Here is a 25,508-nt window from a genome sequence, read left to right on the forward strand (position 1 = left end):
ACCCGGGCAGTGGAGATTGCAGTGAGCCAAGATCACACCACTGCACTCCAGCCTGGGTGACAGAGCTAGATTCTGTTGAAGAAAAAAAAAAAAAATCTACTAACTACTAACCTAGGTCAAAATTATACTAACCATAATTCTTATGTTTATATCACTGGTTTATGCAAGGACTGCTTTTGTTGATTTAATTAGTTTTAGTAATATAATAGCTACGCACTTGCCACCTAAAACTAACATTAAAATCCTACTTGATTCTCCTGCCCTCATTCCATCCCATCCCATCATTCTGGTTTCCCCAACCAAGGCACACTTCACCCTGAATCTTGGATTCACAAACTCCTTGCTTTTCATTTTGTATATAGTTCTATTGTGTCTATATGTACTCTTTAAAATTATATAGTTATTTTAAACTTAAAGTATCATGCTATATGCATGTAATCTTCTGGGGTTTACATGCTTATTAACATGTTTCCAGCTGTACATACATAAGAATTGCTCTAGGGAATTATTGCAGCTGGATATATGTGAATATTGAACTCTAAGAGACATTATTAAACTTTTCTTCCTAATGTGTTTATAACAATACACACTGCCACCAACAATGTAGAAAAGATGCTGTTGATTCACAGCTATAATTTTTACCAACTTAATGGTATATCACATTATGATTTTTAATATATCTTTACATGTTTACTGAACACATGTCCCCTTTTACTTGATTTTTCTATGCAGAATGAAACACAATTTCAAACAGTATCCCTAGAATAACCAGTTTCCCCCCATTCATTGAATCATCTCTCCTTTCCACATTGAAAGACATTATCTCTGTCATATCAAAGTAATATGTATGTGTAGGTCTCTTTCTGAGTTCCCTAAAAGTCCACTGATCATGCTCTCTCTTCCTATGCCAACATCACAGTATCTTAATTCCTAAACATTAATAATCAGACCCCATTCCTGCTTTTCTGGTTCAAAAGTGTCTTGGCTATTCATCTTATCAAATTCCATGGAAAACCCTGTTTTGACTGGAATTCCATTAAATCTGCAAGTCAATGCGTGAAAAATCAACATCTTCACAATATTGTCTTCCTGTCCATGACATGATATACCTGCTTATTTAGATCCTCTTCATAATTCCTTTGTGTAGAGGTCTTGAATTTTTTAGGTTAGATTTATTCCTAGACATAAATGTGACATTCTCTGACTCTACTATAAATGATGTCATAGTTACATTTCTAGATGTTTGCTGATGACATACAGAAATGCAATTGAGTTTTGTGTCTTAATCTTATTTTCAGGTACCTTGGTAAACTCTTATTATTTCTAATAAGTTGTAGTTTTGAGGGGTTTCTATGCAAAAACTCATATTTGTAAACAAAAAGTTTTATTGCCTCCTTTCCAAACATTTTGCTTCTATATTTTTGTCATACTGTACTTATGTATCCTTCAAGAAAATATTAAGTAGAAGTGCTGCTAGTGAGCATCCTTCTCTAGTTTCTTTCTTTCTTTTTTTTTTTTTTTAACTAGGCAAAGCCTTTATCTTTGTTTTAAACTATTTTCTGGTTCACTAATTGCAAATAAATAACTGTGTATAATCAATAATTAAAAAGTAGCATTGTCCCAGTGTCCAAGGGCCTTGGAATTTAAAATATCATAGGTTTACATTTTATCATATATAAAACAAACATTTTAAAAGCAGCTAAAATTCTTGAAATTTTATTATTTTTTAGAAGCTGAATCAATTCAGTTTGCCTCATTGTTGGAAGCTTCATCAAAATTCTGAACAAGATCACCACTTCCCCAAAAGTAAGTGGTACTTTCCTATCCAGCTTCTGCCAGTTTTGTTAAGCTTGTTGACACCAAGCTGGTTTAAGACACTGGGTGGCATTTCTGTTAGCTGCTTTGTCTCAGCACAGCTGGTATAATGGTCAAAGTGTTTGCTGCTAGAAATGTCTGAACATTGGGATTGTTAGTGTAGATCACCATTCCTTGGTTTGTAAACATACCTCTTTAATATCAGAGATATTGCTTATTCCTACTTTCTTTCAGGAGAACTAAAGATTTTTTTAATCATCTGTTGCAATAGATAATGTTTGCTGCATCATCTGAGGGCAGTTCCTTTTTACCAATGCACAATTGTGCTTGAAATTTGGCAAGTTTTTCTCGGTTTGTGAAGGCTTTTTCATTTTATAATGAAAACGGAAGTGGAATTTCGTGAGTGGAAATAAAACTTCGTGCAGTATTGGGGTTGGTACTAGAGGTCTCAGGCAGACCAGCTGAAAGGCCAGTTTCTGACTTTAAAGGGAAAGCCTCTAACATTAGTTAATTCACAATAACGTTTGTTCTAGTTTTTTTTTTCTTTTGTAATAAAATTAAGGCTTTTCTCTTCTATTTCTAATTTACTAATCATTTTTTAAAATCATTGAATTTTATCAAATTCTCCATTGAGGTTATTCTCTTTTCGTCTGTTAATGTGCTTAGTTACATATGGATTTTCTAATATGAAACTCTCCTAGCATACCTGGGATAATAAATCTAACTTGGATATGTTGTATTATCTTTGTTATACACACAATCAAATCTGATTTGCTAATACTTTGTGGAGAATTTTTAATGAATATCCTTGAGTGAAATAGTCCTGTAATATATTTTGTTATATTGTTTCCAGTTGTCCAGGTCATGTTGGTTCCAAAGAATAAGAGAGAATTCCTATCAGTTGGCCTTAATAAACAAATGGAATTATGAATAGCCTCTGGGAATCTAAGCTATATATAAGTTGAAGAACTTCAGAATTGGCTACTTCTAACTCACTCTGGTCCTCAAACTTTAAATATAGATACTTATGTCCCATAGCAGATTCTGGACTTTTACCAAGCACCTGAAATGATTCTGATAAAGATAATCTACTAACTATGCTTTTGAAAAACATTACCGTGGTACGGAAGAGTTCTTGGCTTTCATTTGCTCTTGCAGCAATCCAGACCTGAGACAAGCTCCACAGCACTACATGGTGGAGATTTTACTGAAAGAGTTGAAGAGCCAAAATGCCCTTGCTTCCCTAGCATCTTAATAGGATGCCCACGGTTTGCAGATGCCCTGGTTTATGTCTATGATTCCAGCATATGAGTAACGTTCCCTTTTTCATTAAAAAAAAAAAAAAAAGTCTCAACTTGAATGTTCTTTTGGAAGCCTTCATGTTATAGTTTCTCCTCTTCTTTATGGCAAGACAGGCCTCAGGTTGCCTCAGGCTTTTAAGACTCCTCCTCTCCTACATTAATTTATTCCCCCAGCTCTAAATGCTAAGTGAAAAGCAGAGTTTGAGAGGGTATGGAACGGGGAAAACTTATCTTTAAACCAAGGCTAAATATCCTTGCATTTCATCGTATTCAGTTAGTTTACTGGATGCAAAATCTATGTAGGAATTTGGGCCAAAGCCCTAGTTATTAATACTCTAAAATTTTATTTTGCCTGTAAAAGTCTATTATAGCCATGGTGAGCTAGAAGAAGTCTGGAGTTTGGACTACAGAAGGAAAATAAAATCTTCCTACTACAACTAACACATAATAATAAATAAAATACGTAAATTCTAGATTTTACTCTTCCAACCTACGCAAGTCCAAGATAAGGCCTCAGGTGTCACAAATCAAAATTTGCCAACTGAGGAATAAAGGTAGCCTGAGAGGTACTACTGATATGAAATGTCTAAGTACTAATATCATTTATTTTTCACAATTCTTTTCCTTGAGGACCACGAAACTACCTTCATTTCAACCGAAGTTAATTACAAGCCTATCTATTTTCAGAAGTTCAATTTACATGCTAATATTCATGACTAAATAATCTATCCTTACCTTTGAAAGAACAGTTTAAAATAGACATTCAATGAAATGTTATTTCAAATAACTGTACAGAAATGTAAGAACTAGACTTTTAAGCTCTCATTTTAACAATATGAAATAAGATACACTGGCAGTATCTTATGTAAGAAAACTTATAATTTCATTCATATATCAAACAATACATTTCTGGAATAAACCTGAACACTAGAGGTACCTACTTCTACATTACTTAGGCTTGAAAACCCTCTCTTTGGGGCCGGGCGCGGTGGCTCAAGCCTGTAATCCCAGCACTTTGGGAGGCCGAGACGGGCGGATCACGAGGTCAGGAGATCGAGACCATCCTGGCCTACACGGTGAAACCCCGTCTCTACTGAAAAATACAGAAAACTAGCCGGGCGAGGAGGCGGGCGCCTGTAGTCCCAGCTACTCGGGAGGCTGAGGCGGGAGAATGGCGTGAACCCGGGAGGCGGAGCTTGCAGTGAGCTGAGATCCGGCCACTACACTCCAGCCTGGGCGACAGAGCGAGACTCTGTCTCAAAAAAAAAAAAAAAAAAAAAAAGAAAACCCTCTCTTTGGTTCCAACACTATCATCCTTTTCAATTCTTCCTCTGCAATTACTTTCTTACTCTTTCTTTACGGTTCCATTTTACCACTACTGCCTCATCACCACAGAAGTGCAGCCACTTCTTGAACACTCACTATGTGCCAGGTGTTGCCGTGACAGCACTACATGAATTAACTCATTTAATCTTCATAACAAACTTCTGAGAAAACAAATTTTTCCCTAACTATATAGATGAGAAAAATGAAGCACAGAGAAGGTAAGCTGATAATTGGCGGCACTGGTATTTCAACCTAAGTGGTCATTTTAACCATTCATTAGAGCTGTTGTTCACAAATCACCTCACACCTTCAAATATCTGCCACCTGGTTACATAATCTCATGTCTCTTCTTTTTGAATTCACTTAACATACTGAGCCTAGACAATCTCTATAACTAAAACATTTTCCCATTCAATTATCTAGTTTACCTAAAATTAGTTTTAAAATACAGATCAAATGTGTGCAAACCAGGGGTCCAAGATTTTCTTTATACCCATTCTCTTTTCTGGCCTCATCAGTCATTTCATCCATCACACAAACACTAAGCTGGAGGTGATCTGGACTGCATTTTTATCCTCTCCCAGGGCCTAACACAATGCCTGAACATGACAGCTGTCAGAAATGTTTGCTAGATTAATAAATCAAAGACTTTATGGTTCTTCTGATACCTGGCTGTAGGTTACTGTTATGCCAGGGTTCCTGGTGTTTACAAAGAAATCTTACTACTTCCTTTATAATAGTAAAATAGCACTGTTTAAACATTCAAAAATTCACCCATGACAAAATAAGGCATTTCAGAATACTCAAATCGATTGTTTTTCTCTTTTCTTTAGCAAAATAGTAGCAACTGATAGCATTTCCAACATTGTGATTAAAAACATGAAAGTTTTTTTTTTTTTTTTTTTTTTTTGAGACGGAGTCTGGTTCTGTTGCCCACGCTGGAGTGCAGTGGCCCGATCTCAGCTCACTGCAAGCTCCGCCTCCCGGGATTACGCCATTCTCCTGCCTCAGCCTCCGGAGTAGCTGGGACTACAGGCGCCCGCCACCTCGCCAGGCTAGTTTTTTGTACTTTTTAGTAGAGACGGGGTTTCACTGTGTTAGCCAGGATGGTCTCGATCTCCTGACCTTGTGATCCGCCCGTCTCGGCCTCCCAAAGTGCTGGGATTACAGGCTTGAGCCACCGCGCCCGGCCGAAAGTATTTTTAATACTACCAAAAATTTTATTACTCACCTGTTGAGGAGTAATGGTATCTCTATAACTTGGTAAAATTTTTAGGGTGACACTTCCACTAATATTTTTCAGTAATTCTTGTAATTCCTTTGGATTGTTTCCAACCTCATGTCCATTGACTTCTTTAATTATATCTCCCACATGAAGTAGACCTTGTCGATCTATCATTCCCCCATGGAGGATTCGGGCGATTACCAGATCATTATTTTCAACCCTAAATGTCACACCCTATGAGAAATAAGAAAGAGATTTCTCATTTATTAGGGAGAAATGCTTAAATATTCATGAACATATGTAAGAAAATAAATGTAAAACTATGTAAAATGAATCATTCTTACTTTTCATATGTTCTCTCCTGTTTCAATATTTCACTCCCATTAAACTGTGTACTAGTATAGTTTATTACACTAGTGGATAGGATGTATCTTACAGGCTAAATGGAAACTCAGAGCGAAAAAAGGTATTTTGTGCATTCTGATGGACTTATTCCTTGCTTTTCCTTTTTTGCACTCAATGTTCTTATAGTCAGATCCAGAAGTAATAATTTTACCAAGGAATAGTAAACTTCACTACTTAGAGAGTCCTAGTATGGCTTCAATATTTAATAACAACTTCCTTCTATATTTTGATACTGTCAGTATTTCTTCAAAGGGCAGTTCATGCCTTCAAAGGGTAGGAAGAAACATAGTAGTCATCTTCTGAAATTTTTTGCTACCCTTTGCCATATTTCTACTTCTAGCTCAGTTTAACTTTTCATTTTGGTTTAATTTTGCAGACTAAACCAAATTGAGAGAGCATCAGCTGTGTCTTTATACACAGGCCAAATAAGAATACAGCTTTCATAACATTATGAAAAGGAAAAAAAATGAAAGAGTAGTGACTGAACCACAAATTATGTCATATTTCAGATTTAATAGGGCACTGATTTATCTATACTCACCAAAGGTTCCCCAGCTCTTTTGTGAATACCAAGAATACGAATGGCATCTACTGGTAATAACTGATTATTGATAGAAGAATTATTCATTTCTGGACTTGATGGAGGTGAATCATAACACTTTGATGCCACAATATCATGGGCCTCCAACAGTGACTATGAGGAGTCAAAATAGCCTGTGGTTATTTACAATACGTTGATGAAATATGTTACTAAAAGTACTTTGTTAGTTCATTATTCCAAGGGCTTACTCAACGTACATAGTATTAAATTCCCAAATATCAGGTTGATCAAATAAATATATAATTTTTGAGAGATAAAAATATATAGTTTTATTATCATCAAACAATATCATATTCCTTCTTTGAGATGTGAAGAGATTGACAGAGTTTAGTGATGCTTTTTAGAAACTGGCAAGTTCACTGGAAACTGAACCTAGGTTTCCAGTCTGGTACAAAGAAGGTACTGGATTTCATTGCCACCATTGTCATCATATCATTCAATATTTACCATCAATCCTATTTACTAAAATACCATAAAAATTCAAATTCAAATGACATTTTTACCTAACATTGCTATTTTAGTAATATGATATACTTTTTATATGTACAAAATGTCTGTTAAAAGATGTTCAATAGAAAATGAATAAATATTAGCATCTTATATCAGGGACAGAAAATTTTATATTATCAATAAAGGTTTTAGTTTATAAAAAGAATATTTTTTGAGGAAAAAACAAGTCAGTAATAGTCCTGAATATAATGTATTTTTTTAACTCCCAAATTTACTATGCATGTGCTATCAGTATGGGTAGTTTTGATCCAGCTTTCTAGGAATTGCTTTTTTTTTTTTTTTTGAGACGGAGTCTCACTCTGTCACCTAGGCTGGAGTGCAGTGATACGATCTCGGCTCACTGCAATCCCCACTTCCCAGGTTCAAGTGATTCTCCTGCCTCAGTCTCCCAAGTAGCTGCGACTACAGGTGTGTGCTACCATGCCCAACTAATTTTTTGTATTTTTAGCAGAGATGGGGTTTCACCGCATTAGCCAGGATGGTTTTGATCTCCTGACCTCGCGATCCACCCACCTTGGCCTCCCAAGGAATTTCTTAATTAATATTAAAATGTTAATTTTTTTTTTCATTTCTTATTCTAAAAGAATACTTTTTAGGCCAGGCATGGTGGCTTATGCCTGTAATCCCAGCAGTTTGGGAGGCTGAGGCAGGTGGATCATGTGAGGTCAGGAGTTCAAGACCAGCCTGGCCAACATGGCGAAACTCTGTCTCTACTAAAAACACAAAAAATTAGCTGGGCATGGTAGCATGTGCCTGTAATCCCAGCTACTCGGAAGGCTGAGGCAGAATTGCTTGAACCTGGGAGGCGGAGGTTGCAGTGAGCTGAGATTGTACCATTGTACTCCAGCCTGGGCAACAAGAGTGAAACTCAGTCTCAAAAAAAAAAAAAAAAAAAAAAAAAAGAATTTTTACTGCAACTGTGCATATTCAACATAAAACTAAGTTTAAACATTCTTCATTCTTGAGGGGCTGGATAGAATCCAAGTTCAAAAACAATAAATCAAAATAAAAGCAAAAAATATTAACAGGTTCGGGATAAAAGCAATCAGGATAATTGGTAATTTCTGGTCATTTCATAAAACAATTCTCAAAACACCGGAGAAAAAAATTCAATAAAAACAACTCACAAATACATATGTAAGGATTCTTCCTATAAATGCTGGAAATCGCTAACCTGGGCTGCTTAGTTTTCCACCCTATATCCTCCTTAGGCAGTATTATTTTCTCCCATGACTTGAGCCACTACTTAAGCATTGACAACTCTTAAATTTCTATCTCTAGTTCAGAATTCTCATGTGCTTCAGATTTTTATAGTAAAAATTTGCCCACAACTTGTCAAAGTCATGGCAATATGAAAATTAAAAAAAGGGACTGTAAAACATTAAAACATTGAATAAAAAATCCATAGATCCACAATTCTATTTAAAAAAGACTGAAAGAACTCATTTGTTACCACTTGAAACTGCAATTTTAAACAGCTCTTCACTTTGAAACTTAGTAAAAGGAAGGTTCAAGTACATTCTTGCCTCTTCAGTAGGAAATGCACTAAGCAGCCCAGTTGATGAGAAGCTCAACATTATGGAAGAATACTAGCTAATAATGTAGAATAGAAAAACATCATTTTGCAACCTCTGATGAAAATGCTGATTTACAACCCAAAAGCTAGAAGAAGATGAAAAATAACAAAAATTAGAGCTGAGCTTAAGAAAACTGAGACACAAAAAACCTTTCAAAAGATCAACGAGGCTGGGCATGATCGCTCACGCCTGTAAACCCAGCACTTTGGGAGGCCGAGGCAGGCAGATCACCTGAGGTCAGGAGTTTGAGACCAGCCTGGCCAACACAGTGAAACACCATTTCTACTAAAAATACAAAAATTAGCTGGGCATCGTGGCACGTGCCTGTAGTCCCAGCTACTCAGGAGGCTGAGGCAGGAGAATCGCTTGAACCTGGGAGGTGGAGGTTGCAGAGAACCGAGATCGTGCCACTGTGCTCCAGCCTAGGTAACACAGTGACTCCACCTCAAAAAATAAATAAATACATAAATAAATTAAAAAAAAAAATCAACGAATCCAGGAGTTGGTTTTTTGAAAAAATTAATAGACAAGTCACTAGCTAGACTAATAAAGAGAGGAGAGCCAAATAAACATAATTAGAAATGATGAAGGGAATGTTACTAGTGAACCCATATAAATAAAAACAACCATGAGAAATTACTATGAACACTTCCATGCACACAAACCAGAAAACCTAGAAGAGACAGATAAATTCCTAGACATATACAACCTCCAAAGGCTGAGCCTGGAATAAACTGATTCCCTGAATAGACCAACAACAACCTCTGAAATTGAATCAGTAATAAATAGTCTATCAACCAAAAAAAGCCTGGGACCTAATGGATTCACAGCTGAATTCTACCAGATGTACAAATAAGAGCTGGTACCATTCCTACAGAAAAGTTATTCCAAAAAACTGAGGAGGAACTCCTCCCCAACTAATTCTATGAGGCCAGCCTCATCTTTATATCAAAACCTGGCAGAGACACAACAAAAAAAGAAAACTTTAGGTCATATCCTTGACAAACATTAGTGCCAAAATCCTCAACAAAATACCTGCAAACCAAATCAATCAGCACATCAAAAAGCTAATCCACCATGAGTTAAGTAGGCTTCATCCCCAGAATGCAAAGTCTGTTCAACATTTGCAAATCAATAAATGTGACTCATCACATAAACAGAACTAAAGACAAACACTACATAATTACCTCAATAGAGCAGAAAAGGCTTTCAATAAAATTCAACAACCCTTCATGTTAAAAATTATCAATTAAGTATTAAAGGAACATACCTCAAAATAATAAGAGCCATCTATGATAAACCCACAGCCAACATTATACTGAATGGGCACCTGTAAATAATATTGTGGTATCAAATGGAGAAGTCTAAATATGGTATGTGTATTATATGAGATGGAAGTTCACTGAAATAGAAAATTAGAAATAACTAAAGAGTAAAACACATTTGTGCAAAATGATCTCAAATTAGTAAAAAAATTACACACGTACATTTGTGCATAGAAAAATATGGACAAATATGCACCAAGACAGTAGAGTAGTGATCTGGGTAGAAGAAAGGCGATGTCTTCATTTTTGTATTTTTATTTGCTGGTATTCTAAAATTTTCATATGTTACACTTCATATAATGTATGTGCTTATATATTTATTAAGTTATAAATATTACTAATATGTGGCATTGCTGAAAACCTAGATCCTTCCAATGTACCACAAACCTAAGATGGCCAGTTTCCTTAACATAAATATGTCCAAAACATTCTCTTCTAGTGTTCCTTATCTCATTGAACAGCCATCAATTGTTTAAGTCATAAATAGTGTTATCAACTTCCCATCTCTCTTCCACAACTGTCATATGCAACCAATCACTAAATCCTGTTGATTTTACTGATTAAATCTTGAAAGTGTTTAAATTTCTTAGTATCTATATGTACTGCCATCATAATTTCTTGCCTTGGAACTTAACCATCTCATTTCACAAACCTGACCTTTCCCTGGTTAATACCCAACCCATACCTAAAGTTTCCCATTGTCCTTAGGATAAAGTCCAAATAATTCAGTTTGTCTTCATAAGGACTCAGTCAACTGGGACCTGCACAGGAGATGTCTCTGAGATGTGTGTCCATATTTCTTTTGTACCTAAGATACTAATTTATGTCGGAACCATCTCACTATAAACCTTCATATTTTGCAGTAACACTGTTGAAGAGTCACACAAAATCTTTGGCTGAGAAAGAGCAAAAGGCTGTTACCATTTGATTTTCAGTGCTAAGATTTGCAAAGAGCAGGTGACATTTATTTTACTCTATCCCAGCACCATTCTTTTTCCACTAAAATGCAATGTCCCAGTCATAAATCAAGTTACCATATATGGCTGGGATGTATTTATCGGGGATTTCCATTCTTTTCAATGAGTTAATTTTTCTAACACCTTCCCCAATACCACACTGTCTTAATTATTATATGTTACAAGAAATCTTGCCTGCCTTTTCTCTTCTGAAATGCATTCTTCTTTGTAAAACTGATGAACTCGTCACTGGTACATCCCATTGCTAAAATCATACTTATTTCTGTACCTGAGGAGATTATGTTATATAATGGTTTCTATACTGTCACAGCTCTCTTATGTTCCATGGTCACTGACTGCACAACAATCTTGAGAAGCAATACTAAAAAGTATTGACTAAGAAACAGAATGGTAGCGAGGAAGAAAAAAATCCATTATCATAGTGAGGAAAATGGCTCCAGCATGTGGTCTGATGGTGAATTAAGGTTGTTTTCTTTAATGGCACAAAGGAAAATCCATTGTGATGTATTTCTGCAACAGTGTACATTTATGTAGCACTGTAGTTACATATGTCTGTTTATATATCCTCAGCATATCAGGACATTAAAATACCAAGGTTGGAATTTACATACTTACCTATTATAGCCCTAAATAATCTTTGAAGAAAACATCACCTTAAAGTGGAAAGTAAAAGAGAATACTTTGGGAATACAGGGAACCTGAGAGTTAAGTGATAGGGAAAGTCACCTGGAAGTGAGGCTCTTTGAGTATACCAACCAGTTCTGCCACATTTTCATCCACATTTATTAGAGGAGTGATGTCTTCAAGAATTTCATTGACTAATTCCAAGTTATTGTCACTGACAGCTTCTAGTTTGGAATCTTCTAGCCTCTCATGAGCCTGAAAAAATAACATTGTATTAAAGTAATAATACTTACTTGTTTTGCACCAGACCATGGTTTATTTCTTTTCCATAAAGTTTTAAAATATATTACTTGGAGGTTTAATTCATGTAAACCAAATTTAATATTTCAACCAGAGGCAATATATAGATTTTACAGTAAGTATATCAACAAATAAAATAAATCTTGGTCTCTAGTTCTATCCTGAAAGTCATGAAAAACTCATTTTTATAACTAAACCATAAAAAAACTGGACAGGTCAGCTGACTACAAAACCTATTACAGTCCCTTACCACCAAGAGAATGCATAACAAAAACAAGAAATAGGAATGTGAAAATTATATATGCTAATTTTTTTTAAATGATAAAAATAATTTTGGAAACCCCAGAATCCAGAAGCTCGTATCTTCCAATGTTGAAAATCAGTGAGAAAAAAAGTCAGTTTAGAGCAGGTGGTGCTTAAATTGGATTTTGAAAGACTACATAATTAGGGAAATGATCCTCTCCTGTCTTTATAAGTAAAGTTGTTTTTTTCTTAATCTCACAATCTTTTTTCACAGAAAATAGACCATGAACCACACTGTTACAGAAAGTAAGTAATTTTAATCATCCTTTCATGGTAGGGGTAAAGCCGAGTTTTAAGTTCAAACTGAGAATGAACACTAAGCAGGCTCCATCTTTTAAGCATTCCTTGCTTTTTTGATAAATGGTTGCTATATAATTTTGAAGACAGGAAAAGCATAATTATTAAAATTTAATTCATAAATAAAACCATGTGGATGGCAAATCTTATCTCTTAGGATTCATTTCAAGGATTGCTAAAGAAAAATCCACATTTCAAATGGTAACAGTATCAACTAAACTTTTTCAGATACCTAAGCTATAATACTTCAGATGGGTTTTTTTTTTTTTTTTTCCCATACAGAGTGGATCCTTCAGAGTCCAAATAAAACATTCTAACTTTTAAAAGACAATTTTTCTTGTTTAAATCTACTTTTTCTAGGTAATTCACAGAAGTAAAATAAGTTCTTAAGTGGAAAAGAGAGATACATATTAAGCAAGATTTTAAAGAAAGACCTTAAAAGAAGAAATTCTAAGTCATATGAAATACTGAGAAAGAAGAAAAAACTCTTACTAAACAGAAAGAAAAGTATCAAAAGACCAAATGTAATTTAAATAGAGGAAGAAGTTTTATGAGATTTAGATTAAAACAAATTAAACTACGGTGGCTCACGCCTGTAATCCCAGTACTTTGGGAGACCAAGACTGGAGGATCACTTGAGTTCAGAAGTTCAAGACCAGCCTGGCCAACATGGTGAAACCCCATCTCTACTAAGAATACAAAAATTAGCCAGGCATGGTGGCGGGCACCTATAATCCCAGCTACCCAGCTAGTCAGGAGGCTGAGGCAGGAGAACTGCTTGAATCCAGGAGGCGGAGGTTGCAGTGAGCCGAGATCATGCCACTGCACAACAGCCTGGGCAACAGAGACTCTGTCTCAAAAAAAAAAAAAAAAAAAAAAAAATTAGACTAGAAAATGCCACAAAAAATGAAAATGGGTAAATTTGCAATTTTCTGAACATATAATACAAGCCAGATAAGGATGAGAAGATGAGGACACTCAATATTTATCATAAAAAGATTATCACCATTGGAAAAAACCAGAAAATAATCTACAGAATTAGTTAACTCTTATGAAATAAGCTAGAATTGCCAACTATTTAGATAGAAATATTTGCTGGAATAAACAGCCACTACCTGATTTAGCATCTTTAACCTTGTAATACTCGAATTATTTTAACATAGTATAAAAAGAAAGCTTCGAAGAAAAAAAAAAAAGGAAGGAAAGAACCTTAACATCTACTGAAGGACTTTCTTTCTGTGTTGGATACTATATCCTAAGTAGTGTGTGTGTGCGTGTGTGTATTCAGCAATGGTAGGTATATTATACTCACACTATGGACGAAGAAACTGATGCCAAAAAAGGTGAAGTGATTTGCATGAGTTCACTTTACCGGTGAATGGCAGAGTCGGGTAGTCTAATACCAAGACTTGAACTCCTATCTACTAAAGCTTACTTGACTTCATCTTTATATAGAGAGCCACTCTAACATTAAATTGCAGTTAATTATTCAATCCAATAAATGATGCATTATTCTCATTCACTTAAATGTATGACACATATCTCAGTCAGTTTAATTTAGTTGTTGCTTATTAGCATGGCTCTTCCAGTCTAGATGTGTTAATTCCATTATACCGTATCTATCCTCATAGTTATTTTATACTTCTATGGTTCAGAATACTACTCATCCCTTAAGACTTTCACTCCTTTGCTCTAAGTAAGAGCTATAAAGACCATTTATTTCTTCAGGAAAATGTTATATGATTAGCAACAGTACTTTAGACATCAGCAGTCCTTGGTTTAATTCAGGACTTTGGGACAAGTTAAGGAACAGAAATGATCAATGACTTGAAAACTCCATTCCTTAGTATGTGTATTAACCCGATGCTCCCAAATTGGGTGAGGAGAAGTAGGAATGTGGAAAGACTGATGGCAAGAGGTTGGGGGTCGGGCGGGAGAATCAAGTGAGAGGGCAGAATCATGTCAGAAAAGAACCCCAAAATATCTGAAGATTTCTTCATATCAGCCTCACAGTTTGGTTCTATGGAAGAAGAGAATCTCACTAGAAAATACAAAACTTGAAGACAGAAAAAAGCTTTTTTTTGAAACTGTACATCTAAATATATTAACATGGAAAACCAACATACTTGGGTTCAACTGGGATCAATTTTACTTTTTCTAAGAAAGCAAATGCAGGCCCACATTTATTAATATATAGCTTTTTAAGCTCTGAGACGTTGTCAGAAACTTGGAACCTCTAACTCACTTTAAGGTCAGATTTTTTTTTTATTAGCCGTCAAGAGGCAAGTACCAACTTTAATTTAACTAATTAAACTAAAAAATACAAAGAAAACACACACAAAAATCAGAGGAGCAAGTGAGCCATATGCTATTTAAATAAATAAATCTTGTTTCTTTTCTTTTTTTTTTTTTTTTTAATTAAAGACCACTATTGCAACACTAGCTTAACTCAATAAAAATATATTTCACTTGTCACAAGTGGTTGGAAGAACATTCTATGACTGGCATTGAATATTTGCAGCTGATACAAATATGGCCTAGCCTTCTTAAATATCCTGTTCTGAGGATTTTATTCACCACTGCACCTTTGAGAAATGAACTTCAGAGAAGAAAATGTTCTTTCAGAACTTCTGGGTATTTCACTCAAGGACAATCCAACCATGCTTGCAAACAAAAGTTGTGGGCTATATCTAAAGTGACAAATACCATTTTGAAATAATAATCATATTATTATTATATGTAGAAAACTGGTCTTTCTAAAACACAAGGGCAATATCATAAATTTTGTTTCTATATTTTGAGAAAAGAGCTATGTATGTAGTAGTTACTTATTATTTCTTGAAAAAGCTAAGTAAATGGGAAATAAGTTTGGCTATGATCAAGCGCCACCCTCTTTTTTTATTCTAGAGACCTAAAACTCAAGATCAACATAGGTCCACAAATATTCAAAAACAAAGAAGAATTTTTGAGCAGACAGTAGAAATGAGACAGAGAGAATGGAGAACTCAATTTCTATTTTGTTTCTGCATACATTATATCAAAAAGGATGAGCTCTGTTGCTCTGAAAAAAATAAAAAAAGATGAGTAAGTATAAGTAAATCAGAATGGAATTCTCTAGTGAGTAAAGAACATACCAGAAATCACCTAGTTAACCAAAATACAAACTCAGAGATTAGGTAAGTTACATATCAAGGTACTCAGGAAACTTCTAAATAGCACTGCTGAGCTTCTCTTAGATACATCTGTAGAATTAGGAGAACCACACAGATGTCAAACAACTAGAAAAGGGAATCTGTTAAATTTTTAAAAGAAAAAAAGAACATTTTAAAAGCTTGGCTTTAATAGTAGTCAGAGGAAATACAAAATAACCTTTTTATAACCTTTGAGTGGGAAAGATCTTTCTAACTATAACACAAAATCTGAAAGATACATACATTATTTCAAAAAAGGCCCAATAAAATTAACTTCATGAACGTCTTAAATTTCTCATCAAAAATCGACAAAGTCAAAATACTAATGACAAACTAGCATCAAAACACAAATCATACTCAAGACAGAAAGCTAATGTCCCTACTTATGAAGGACTTCTACAAATCAATAAGAAAAAGATCAATGACTCATTAAGAGAACTGGGTGAAGAGTTTGAGCAAAAAATTCACAGAAAGAAAAATTCAGGGGCCTGTCTTTAAAAATTTAATTTTATATTTCTAATTGACACATATTGTACATATTTATGGTGTACAATGTGATGTTTCAATACACGTATATCCATAGTATTATGATCAAATGGGGTAATTACCATATTCACTATTTTAAATATTTATTTTTTTGGGGAATGACAACATTCAAAATCTTCTCTTCTAGCTATTTTGACATATGTATTACATTGTTACTTGCAATAGTCACCTACTGTGTATCGAATATCTCAAACATATGAAAAGACACACAACTTCACTCATAAGAGTGAAAACTAAAACTAAAAAACTAAAACTAAAACTATAATGAAATACCTTTTCTCTTTATCAGATTGGCAAAGATAAAAATTCTGATGAGTGAGAATGTGGGAGAAGACAGACATTTTGACATATTTTTTCTAGTGGGAACGTACACTGGTAAGCAAATTGACCATATCCACCAAAATTACAGTGATTCTTTTTTTTTTTTGAGATGGAGTTTTGCTCTTGTTGCCCAGGCTGGAGTGCAATGGCACAATCTCAGCTCATTGCAATCTTTGCCCCCTGGGTTCAAGCGATTCTCCTGCCTTGGCCTTCCGAGTAGCTGGGATTACAGGCATGCGCCACCACGCTTGGCTAATTTTTGTATCTTTAGTAGAGACGGGGTTTCTCCATGTTGGTCAGGCTGGACTCGAACTCCCGACCTCAGGTGATCCACCCACCTCAGCCTCCCAAAGTGCTAGGATTACAGGCGTGAGCCACCATGCCCAGCCTTACACTGATTCTTTTCAGATCTATCCTAAAAAGGGCTGTGTGTGTGTGTGTACAAAATAACACGCAGTAAGATTACATATTACAGCATAACTTGTAAGAAAAAGGCCATCTAAATATCAGAAGGCTGACTCAAAAAACCTGACATACCCATACAATAAAATACTATGTCACATTTACAAAGAATAAAGTTGTTACACAGGTACTGATATAAAATCTTATGCAAAAAATCAAGGTTTAGGATAGCAGTATAAACCCACAACTTCCATTATATTTACTAGTGAAAGATGAGATACTTCCCCTTAAGAGCAGAAACAAGACAAAGATGTCCACTCTCATCACTTCTATTTAACATCTGTACTGGAGGTTACAGCCAGGACAATTAGGCAAGAAAAATAAAAGAGTCATTCAGGTTGAAAAGAAATAACACTGTCTATATTCAGATGACATGACCTCGTATTTAGAAAATCCAAAGGAATTCACTAAAAGACCATTTGAATAAAAAATTAAGTTCAGCAAGGTTGCAAGATATATAAGATCAATTTACAAAACTCAATTATATTTCTATACACTAGCAATGAAAAATCTGAAAATGAAACTTAAAAAACAAGTCCATTCATAACAGCATTCAAAAGAATAAATACCTAGAAGTATAATTAACAAAACAAGTGCAAGACTTACACTCTGAAAATTACAAAACATTGTTGAAAGAAATTAAAGATTTAAATAAAATTTCATGGATTAGAAGACTTATCACTGTTAAGATGGCAATACTCCCCAGAATGAACTACGGATTCAAAGCAAGGCCTATTGGAATCCTCATGACATGTTTACAGAAATTGACAAACTGATTCTAAAATTCTTACAGAGTTGCAAAGGGATCCAGAACAGTGAAAACAATCCTGAAAAAGAACAAAGTAGGAGTACTTACATTTCCTGATTTCAAAAGGTACTACACAAGAGTTATCAAAACATGATGTTGACACAAGGAAAGATCAACAGATCAATGGAATAGAACTGGAAGTAAAAAAAAAAAAAACAAACATGTCAGTGGCCAACTGTTGCATGTTAGACAAAGGTGCCCAAAACCACTCAATGGGGAAAAATATTCAACAAATGGTGCTGAAACATCATATGAAAGGATAGTCTCTTCAACAAATGGACTAGAGAAGCACATGTAAAAGACAGAAGTTGGTGCCTAACATATAATATACAAAAAACTAACTTAAAATAGATCCAACACCTAAATGTAAGAGCTAAAACTATAAAACTCTTGCGAAATATGGGTAAATCTTCATGACCATGGATTTAGCAAAGGATTCTTACATATAAGACCAAAATCACAAGGCAACAAAAGACAAAAAGACAACTTGGACTTCATCAAATTAAAAGCTTCTGTGCTTCGGCCGGGCACGGTGGCTCACGACTGTAATCCCAGCATTTTGGAAGGCCGAGGTGGACGGATCACGAGGTCAGGAGATAGAGACCATCCGGCTAACACGGTGAAACCCCATCTCTACTAAAAACACAAAAAATTAGCAGGGCATGGTGGTGCGTGCCTGTAGTCCCAGCTACTCAGGAGGCTGAGGCAGGAGAATGGCATGAACCTGGGAGGCAGAGTTTGCAGTGGGCCGAGATCGTGCCACTACACTACAGCCTGGGCGACAGAGTGAGACTCCATCTCAAAAAAAAAAAAAAAAACAAAAACAAAAAACAACTACTTCTGTGCTTCAAAAGGCACTATGAAGTAAAAAGACAATCTATATAATGGGAGAAATATTTGCAAATCATATATCTGATAAAAGACTTGTACCTAGAATACATAAAAGACTCTTACAACTTCATAATAAAAATAAATATGACTCAATTTAAAAATGGGCAAAGAATCTAAATAGATATTTCTCCAAAAAATATGTACAAATGGTCAACAAGCACATGAAAAGATGCTCAACATCATTAGTCTCTGGGGAAACACATATCAAAACCACAATAAAATACCACTTCATACCCACCAGGACAGTTAAGAACCAAAAAATCAAATAACAAATGTTGAAGATGATACAGAGATATTAGAACCCTTGTACACTACTGGTGGGAATAAAAAATGGTACAGCTACTATGGATAACAGTCTGGCAGTTCCTCAAAGAGACAGAGTTACCTAGTTATATACTCAGGAGAAATAAAAACTGTGTCTACATAAAAGTGTATCCAAGAATATTTATGGCAGCACTATTCATAACATAGGTTGAGTATCCCTAATCCGAAAATCTAAAATCCAAAATGCTACAAAACCTGAAACTGAGAATTTTCCTAAATTAATGATGGACACCAAACCACAGATCCAGGAGGCTCACAGAACACTGTGCAGGATAAAAACCCAGAATTCTAAGTGTAGGTGTATTATATTCAAACTGCAGAAAATTAAAAACAAAATATTGAAAGAACAGGTGTTGGGGGGAACCTTACCTGTAGAGGAGCAAGCATAAAAATTATATTGAACTCTTCAGGAAACATGCAGAGAATAGAGTGAAATCTTTAAAATGTTGGAAAAAAACAACAACAACAACTCCACCAACCTGGAATTATCTATCCAGTAAAGTTATCATTCAAAAGTAAAAAACAAAACAAGACAAAACAAAAAGGACTTTTTCAAACAAAAATTGAGAATATTTGTTACTAGTACACCTGTCTTGCAAGAAATGTTAAAAGACATTCATCAGAAAGAAGGAAAATGATGTAAGTGCAAAACTTGGGTCTATATAAAGAAGAGTGCTAGAGACAGGGAAAAAAAGGTAAAATAAAATCTTTTACTTTTCTTATTCCTAATTGATTTAATAGATAATAGTTTTATTCACAACAAGGTATTTGATTATTATAGCTTATGAACAAATGAAATGAATGATAGCAATATTATATGGGACAGGAGGGAGAAACTGGAAACACTGTTATTTATAAGGTAGTTGCACTACCCATGAAGTGGTATGGTGTTATTTGAAAGTATATTAGACTGCAAACGACTGCGAAATCAAGAACTGCTAAAAGGTTTTTTAAAAAGTCTAATTAATATGCTAAGAGGGGAGAAAAAGTTGAAATCACATACAGTGTTTAGTTAAAACAGAGAAAACACAAAATGAGTGAGACACACAAGGAAAAAAGGCAGGCAGGCAGGCAGGCAAGCAGGCAACAAATACAAAACAGTAATAGTATGAAAGATATTAATCAAATTATATCAATAAACATGTAAACATCAATGATCTAAAGCACTTAAAAGAGACTGTCAGCTGGGTGCAGTGGCTTGCGCCTTAATCCCAGCATTTCGGGAGGCTGAGGTGGGCGGATCACAAGGGCAAAATATCGAGACCATTCTGGCCAACGTGGTGAAACCCATCACTACTAAAAATACAAAAATTAGCTGGGCGTGCCTGTAATCCCAGCTACTTGGGAGGCTGAGGCAGGAGAATTGCTTGAACCAGGGAGTCTGAGGTTGCAGTGAGCCAAGATGGCGCCACTGCACTCAAGCCTGGCAACAGAGTGAGACTCCATCTAAAAAAAAAAAACGACAAAAAAAACACAAAAAAACCAGACTGTCAGAGTGAATAAAAAAAGATGGAATTATATGTTTTCTACCAGAAACTTACTTTAAATACAAAGATACAGAGAGATTAAAATTAAAGGTATGGAGAAAGACATATGCTAACATTAACTAAAAGAAAACTGGAGTAGCTATATTAATTTCAGACAGGGCAGACTTCAGAGCAAGAAAAATTATTGGGAATAAAGAGAAGCATTACATAATGATAAGAGTTAATTTTCTGAGATGATATAACAATCTTAGTGAATGTGTGTTTAACAAAAGAGCATTAAAATATGGGAGGTAAAATCTGACAACTGCAAAAAGAGATAGGTTAATCTACTATTACGGTCAAAGGTTTCAACATTCTACTAGCAGTATAGGCATAGCTCAGAGATACTGCAGGTTCTGTTCCAGATAACCACAGTAAAGCAAATACTGCAACAAAGTAAGTCACACAACTTTTTTTGTTTCCCTGTGCATATAAAAGTTATGTTTACATGACAAGGCGGTCTATTAAGTGTGCAACTGCAAGGTGTCTAAAAGACGATGTACATATCTTAATTTAAAAATACTTGAAAGGTTAAAATGCTAATGATCAGAGCCTTCAGAGAGTTGAAATCTTTTTGCTTGCATAAGGTTGTGCCTTGATGCTGATGGCTGCTGACCGATCAAGGTGGTGGTTGCTGAAGGCTTGGGTGGCTGTGGCAATTTCTTAAAATAAGACAATAATAAGGTTTGCCACATTGATGGACTCTCCTTTCATGAAAGATTTCTCCATAGCATGCAATGTTGTTTGAGAGCATTTTATCCAAGTAAAACTTCTTGCAAAATTGGAGGGTGTTGATTTTAGATCTTTCCTGTTTTCTCCTGTGGGTATTTGGTGCTATAAATTTCCCTCCAAACACCGCTTTAGCTGTGTCCCAGAGATTCTGGTACATTGTGTCTTTGTTCTCATTGGTTTCAAAGAACTTATTTATTTCTGCCTTAATTTTCTTATTTACTCAGTAGTCATTTAGGAGTAGGTTGTTCAATTTCCATGTAGTTGTACGGTTTTGAGTTTCTTAATCCTGAGTTCTAATTTGATTGCACCGTGGTCTGAGAGACTCTTTGTTATGATTTCCATTCTTTTGCATTTGCTGAGGAGTGTTTTACTTCCAATTATGTGGTTGATTTTAGAAGAAGTGCTATGCAATGCCGAGAAGAACGTATATTCTGTTGATTTGGGGTGGAGAGTTCTGTAGATGTCTATTAGGTCCACTTGGTCCAAAGCTGAGTTCAAGTCCTAAATATCCTTGTTAATTTTCTGTCTTGTTGATCTATCTGATATTGACGGTGGTGTGTTAAAGTCTCCCATTATTATTGTGTGGGAGTCTAAGTTTCTGTAGGTCTCTAAGAACTTGCTTTATGAATCTGGGTACTCCTGTATTGGCTGCATATATATTTAGGATAGTTAGCTCTTCTTGTTGCATTGATCCCTTTACCATTATGTAATGCCCTTCTTTGTCTTTTTTGATCTTTGTTGATTTAATGTCTGTTTTATCAGAGATTAGGATTGCAATACCTGTTTTTCTTGGCTTTACATTTATATGGTAAATCTTCCTCCATCCCTTTATTTGAGCCTATGTGTGTCATTGCACATGAGATGTGTCTCCTGAATACAGCAGACTGGTGGGTCTTGATTCTTTATCCAATTTGCTGGTCTATGTCTTTTAATTGGGACATTTAGCCATTTACATCTAAGGTTAATATTATTATGTGTGAATTTGATCCCGTCATTATAATGCTAGCTGGTTATTTTGCCCATTAGCTGATTATTTATTAAAAAGGCAGTATCTGCACAGGGGAATAAAGTAAAATGCAAAAGTATAGGGTTTGCCTGTATTTCTTCTTCCCTCTCTCCTTTCTTTCTGGAATTACAAACTACATATATATTAAACATTTTCAGTATGTTTCACATATTCTGTTACCTTTTTTTCATTCTTTCTTTTCTATTAGCTTTTGTTTGAATATTTTCTAATAACCTATCTTTAAATTCACTTATTCCCTCTTCTGTTGTGTCTAGTCTTCTATCAGTGAACTAATTTCAGATACTGTATTTTGATCCTAAATTGTTCATTTGATTATTTTTTATTGATTTTCTACTACTATTTTACATGTCTTTTCTCCCTTCTATTAAAAATACATTAATAAGTTATTTTCAAATCCTTGTGTATAAACGCTAATAAAAGAACCATTTATGGGACTGCCTCTGTTGTTTTTCTCATGCTTAGTGGCCAGATATTCCTGCCTCTCTGTATATCTAGCAATGTGTACCTCTTTTATCCCTCTACTTGTTATACCGAGAGTGCTAACCTGCTGTGACTTACTATTTCTTTCTTGGAAGCGGAATTCCTCCCCTATTTCTGGGATTCTTTTTAACCTACATTATAGGAATATTGAACTACCATTGTTTTTCCTTATTAAGAGTCTGCTTGGATGTTGCATATTATTGGGTAATTCTTTGCTTTATTTCATTTTTATCCTCAAAAGAGTACAGTAGCACCTCACCTGCTCAAAAGTCATCCAACCATTGCAACTGTTAAGAATAATGAACAAGATGATCCTCTGAAATGCCAACATCAATGGCACAAAACCAGCAAATTTTTACTCACACCAGTTTTTAAGAATAAGTATACACATACATACACATATCCCATCACCCTGTGTTGTAGCAGTTAGAACACAGAATTTGACGATAGAACACGTGGCCTAAACCTCATCTGTCATTTGCTAGCAGAGAGACCTTAGATACAACACTTATTTACTCTGAGTCTTACTTTTCGATTCAAAAGCTGTTGAAAGATAAAACAGTATATTTTAAATTCATAAAGTTGTTAAGACAAAACTGTATTTTAAAGACCTTTGTAAACTGTAAGCATTAAGTGCCTTATTATATAGTTTTTAAATCTATAGATCAAAAGCCATAAATTAAACAAACATGGACATAACGGTGTAACAGATACATGGACAATAAACTGACAATCAACAGAATAACATCAAGAAAAGAGTAAAAAACTATTTTAAAAGTACAATAAGAACCCAGGTACACTACTTAACATAAACTTAAACAGTTCCTACTAATTTCAACAGACCCTGGAGCTATTACTTTAACACAGCAGGAATTAATGTTTATGACAAGTCTGAATCTGAAATAATACCCTGTATATTATTTTTAAAATATAAAAATATCTAATGAACACTGGAAAGGCTATAGTAAAAAATGACTAAAATAAAAATTCCAGTTGGATGATCTGCAAGTGGATTCGTTTCTGCTTAAGGACCTTTACACCATGTGATTTTAGCATGAGTAAATATGTAGATAAAATGAAGAATCTGTATCATTGCCCGGGCCTGGTGGCTCATTTGAGGTCAGGAGTTCGAGACCAGCCTGGCCAACAGGGTGAAACCCCTCCTCTACTAAAAATACAAAAATTAGCCAGGAGCGGTGGCACACGCCTGTAGTCCCAGCTACTTGGGAGGCTGAGGCAGAAGAATCACTTGAACTCAGAAGGCAGAGGTTGCAGTGAGCCGAGATTGTGCCAGTGCACTCCAGCCTGGGCGACAAAGTGAGACTTCCTCTCAAAAAAAAAAAAAAAAAAAAAAAAAGAAGAATCTGCATCATTAACTCATTCTCACCAGTAGAAAACCTGGTAAAAGGTATTTTTCAGAGGTCTTGGAAGATAACAAGTAATAGACTGTGGCTAAGAAAAAATCACAGAAGAGAGTGAAATCAACATTCTCATAGCGCAAAAACTAAAAGGAACAAGATGGCTCTACGAAGAAAAGGTCAAAGAAGGCATGTGGCATAGATTCTTGAAAGCAAGAGTCATTTGGGGGAACTCTAAAGAAGTGTATAGCAGGTTTGTAAAATAGGCAATACATTAAGCTTTAGTATATAATAATTATTTAATAAAAATGGTTGTAAAGTATATTTATCAATGAGTTAAAGAGATTACTCCATAGTTGACTAGGGAAACAGGCTTAAAATATCAGGCTTATGCAACAAACAACAAAATTTCAAAAAAGCACTAGATAAAGAAGTCAATAACTTAAATGAAAAGTAGGTACACAGTGTAATGTAAAAAAAGAAAATCAGTACCTTGCCATTGTTGAAAATGGAAATAGAATCAGGATCTTTTTCACAGGTCCTGTTAAAACACAACTGTGCAGGTGTGATTTCTCTAAACCTTAAAGGCATTATGCCAAAACTAAGAGTCATTTCATCCTGTATTTAAAGTCAGAACAGAATAGAGAAAAATGGCCTAATTTTTGCATATATTAAGAATTCATTATGTGCTAAGTGTTTTTATTTGCTAACTAAACCTAATGTGTATCAACCAAATTCTAAAACAGTAATATCTGAAAATATCTCTGTAAAAACTATTTCCAAAATAATTCAGTAATCTTATGAATAAATCTATTTACCTTAGCAAGTGATTTTACAATAGGATTCTCCATAATGCCCTTGAGGAAAATTAGGTCTATTTCTTCTGCTCCAGTAGATGGGGGCAGCTCTGTAAGGTTTTCCAAGACTTGCTGCATTGCTGCTGAGATAAAAGCAACATAAAAAAACACAAAAAATGTAAATTTCAAGCCGTTGTGAAGTAAAATTATTTTAATAATGCAGACAGACATTAAGAATACTCTTTCGAAAAACAATATTTTAAAAAATGAAATTGACTTCCCAGGAATTAAAAGCAGGATAGATTTTTATATGCAATTTAGACTTTATCAGACTACCTTATATACACTTACAACTTTGCACTTGCTTTATATTTTTCAAATTTAAAAACATTACTTGAGAAAAAAATAGAAAATTCAAATAGACTTATAAGAAGGAGAAAGTCTAATTTAGGAATCAGA

The 25,508-nt window shown here is 34.9% G+C and overlaps 1 protein-coding gene across 9 annotated transcripts in view; it reads right to left on the reverse strand.

Annotated features, from left to right (window-relative positions):
* PALS2 (protein associated with LIN7 2, MAGUK p55 family member) overlaps positions 1–25,508 on the reverse strand; it is a 114,634-nt gene that overhangs the window by 41,199 nt on the left and 47,927 nt on the right. For 4 of the 9 annotated variants that reach the window (XM_073009045.1, XM_007981865.3, XM_073009046.1 and 1 more), the window contains exons 2-5: positions 25,071–25,189; positions 11,789–11,941; positions 6,614–6,766; positions 5,674–5,901 (exon numbers count right to left, since the gene is read on the reverse strand). In XM_073009045.1, coding sequence (XP_072865146.1) covers positions 5,674–5,901; positions 6,614–6,766; positions 11,789–11,941; positions 25,071–25,187 — 651 coding nt within the window. In that variant the 5' untranslated portion in view covers positions 25,188–25,189. Of the gene's footprint in view, positions 1–5,673; positions 5,902–6,613; positions 6,767–10,030; positions 10,360–11,788; positions 11,942–17,962; positions 18,636–24,744; positions 24,871–25,070; positions 25,193–25,508 lie in introns of those variants that run through there. The other 5 variants (XM_007981869.3, XM_073009047.1, XM_073009050.1 and 2 more) reach the window with 5 other exon arrangements.

The sequence above is a fragment of the Chlorocebus sabaeus genome, chromosome 21 (assembly GCF_047675955.1).
Source record: "Chlorocebus sabaeus isolate Y175 chromosome 21, mChlSab1.0.hap1, whole genome shotgun sequence".
In the NCBI taxonomy this organism is placed as follows: Eukaryota; Metazoa; Chordata; class Mammalia; order Primates; family Cercopithecidae; genus Chlorocebus; species Chlorocebus sabaeus.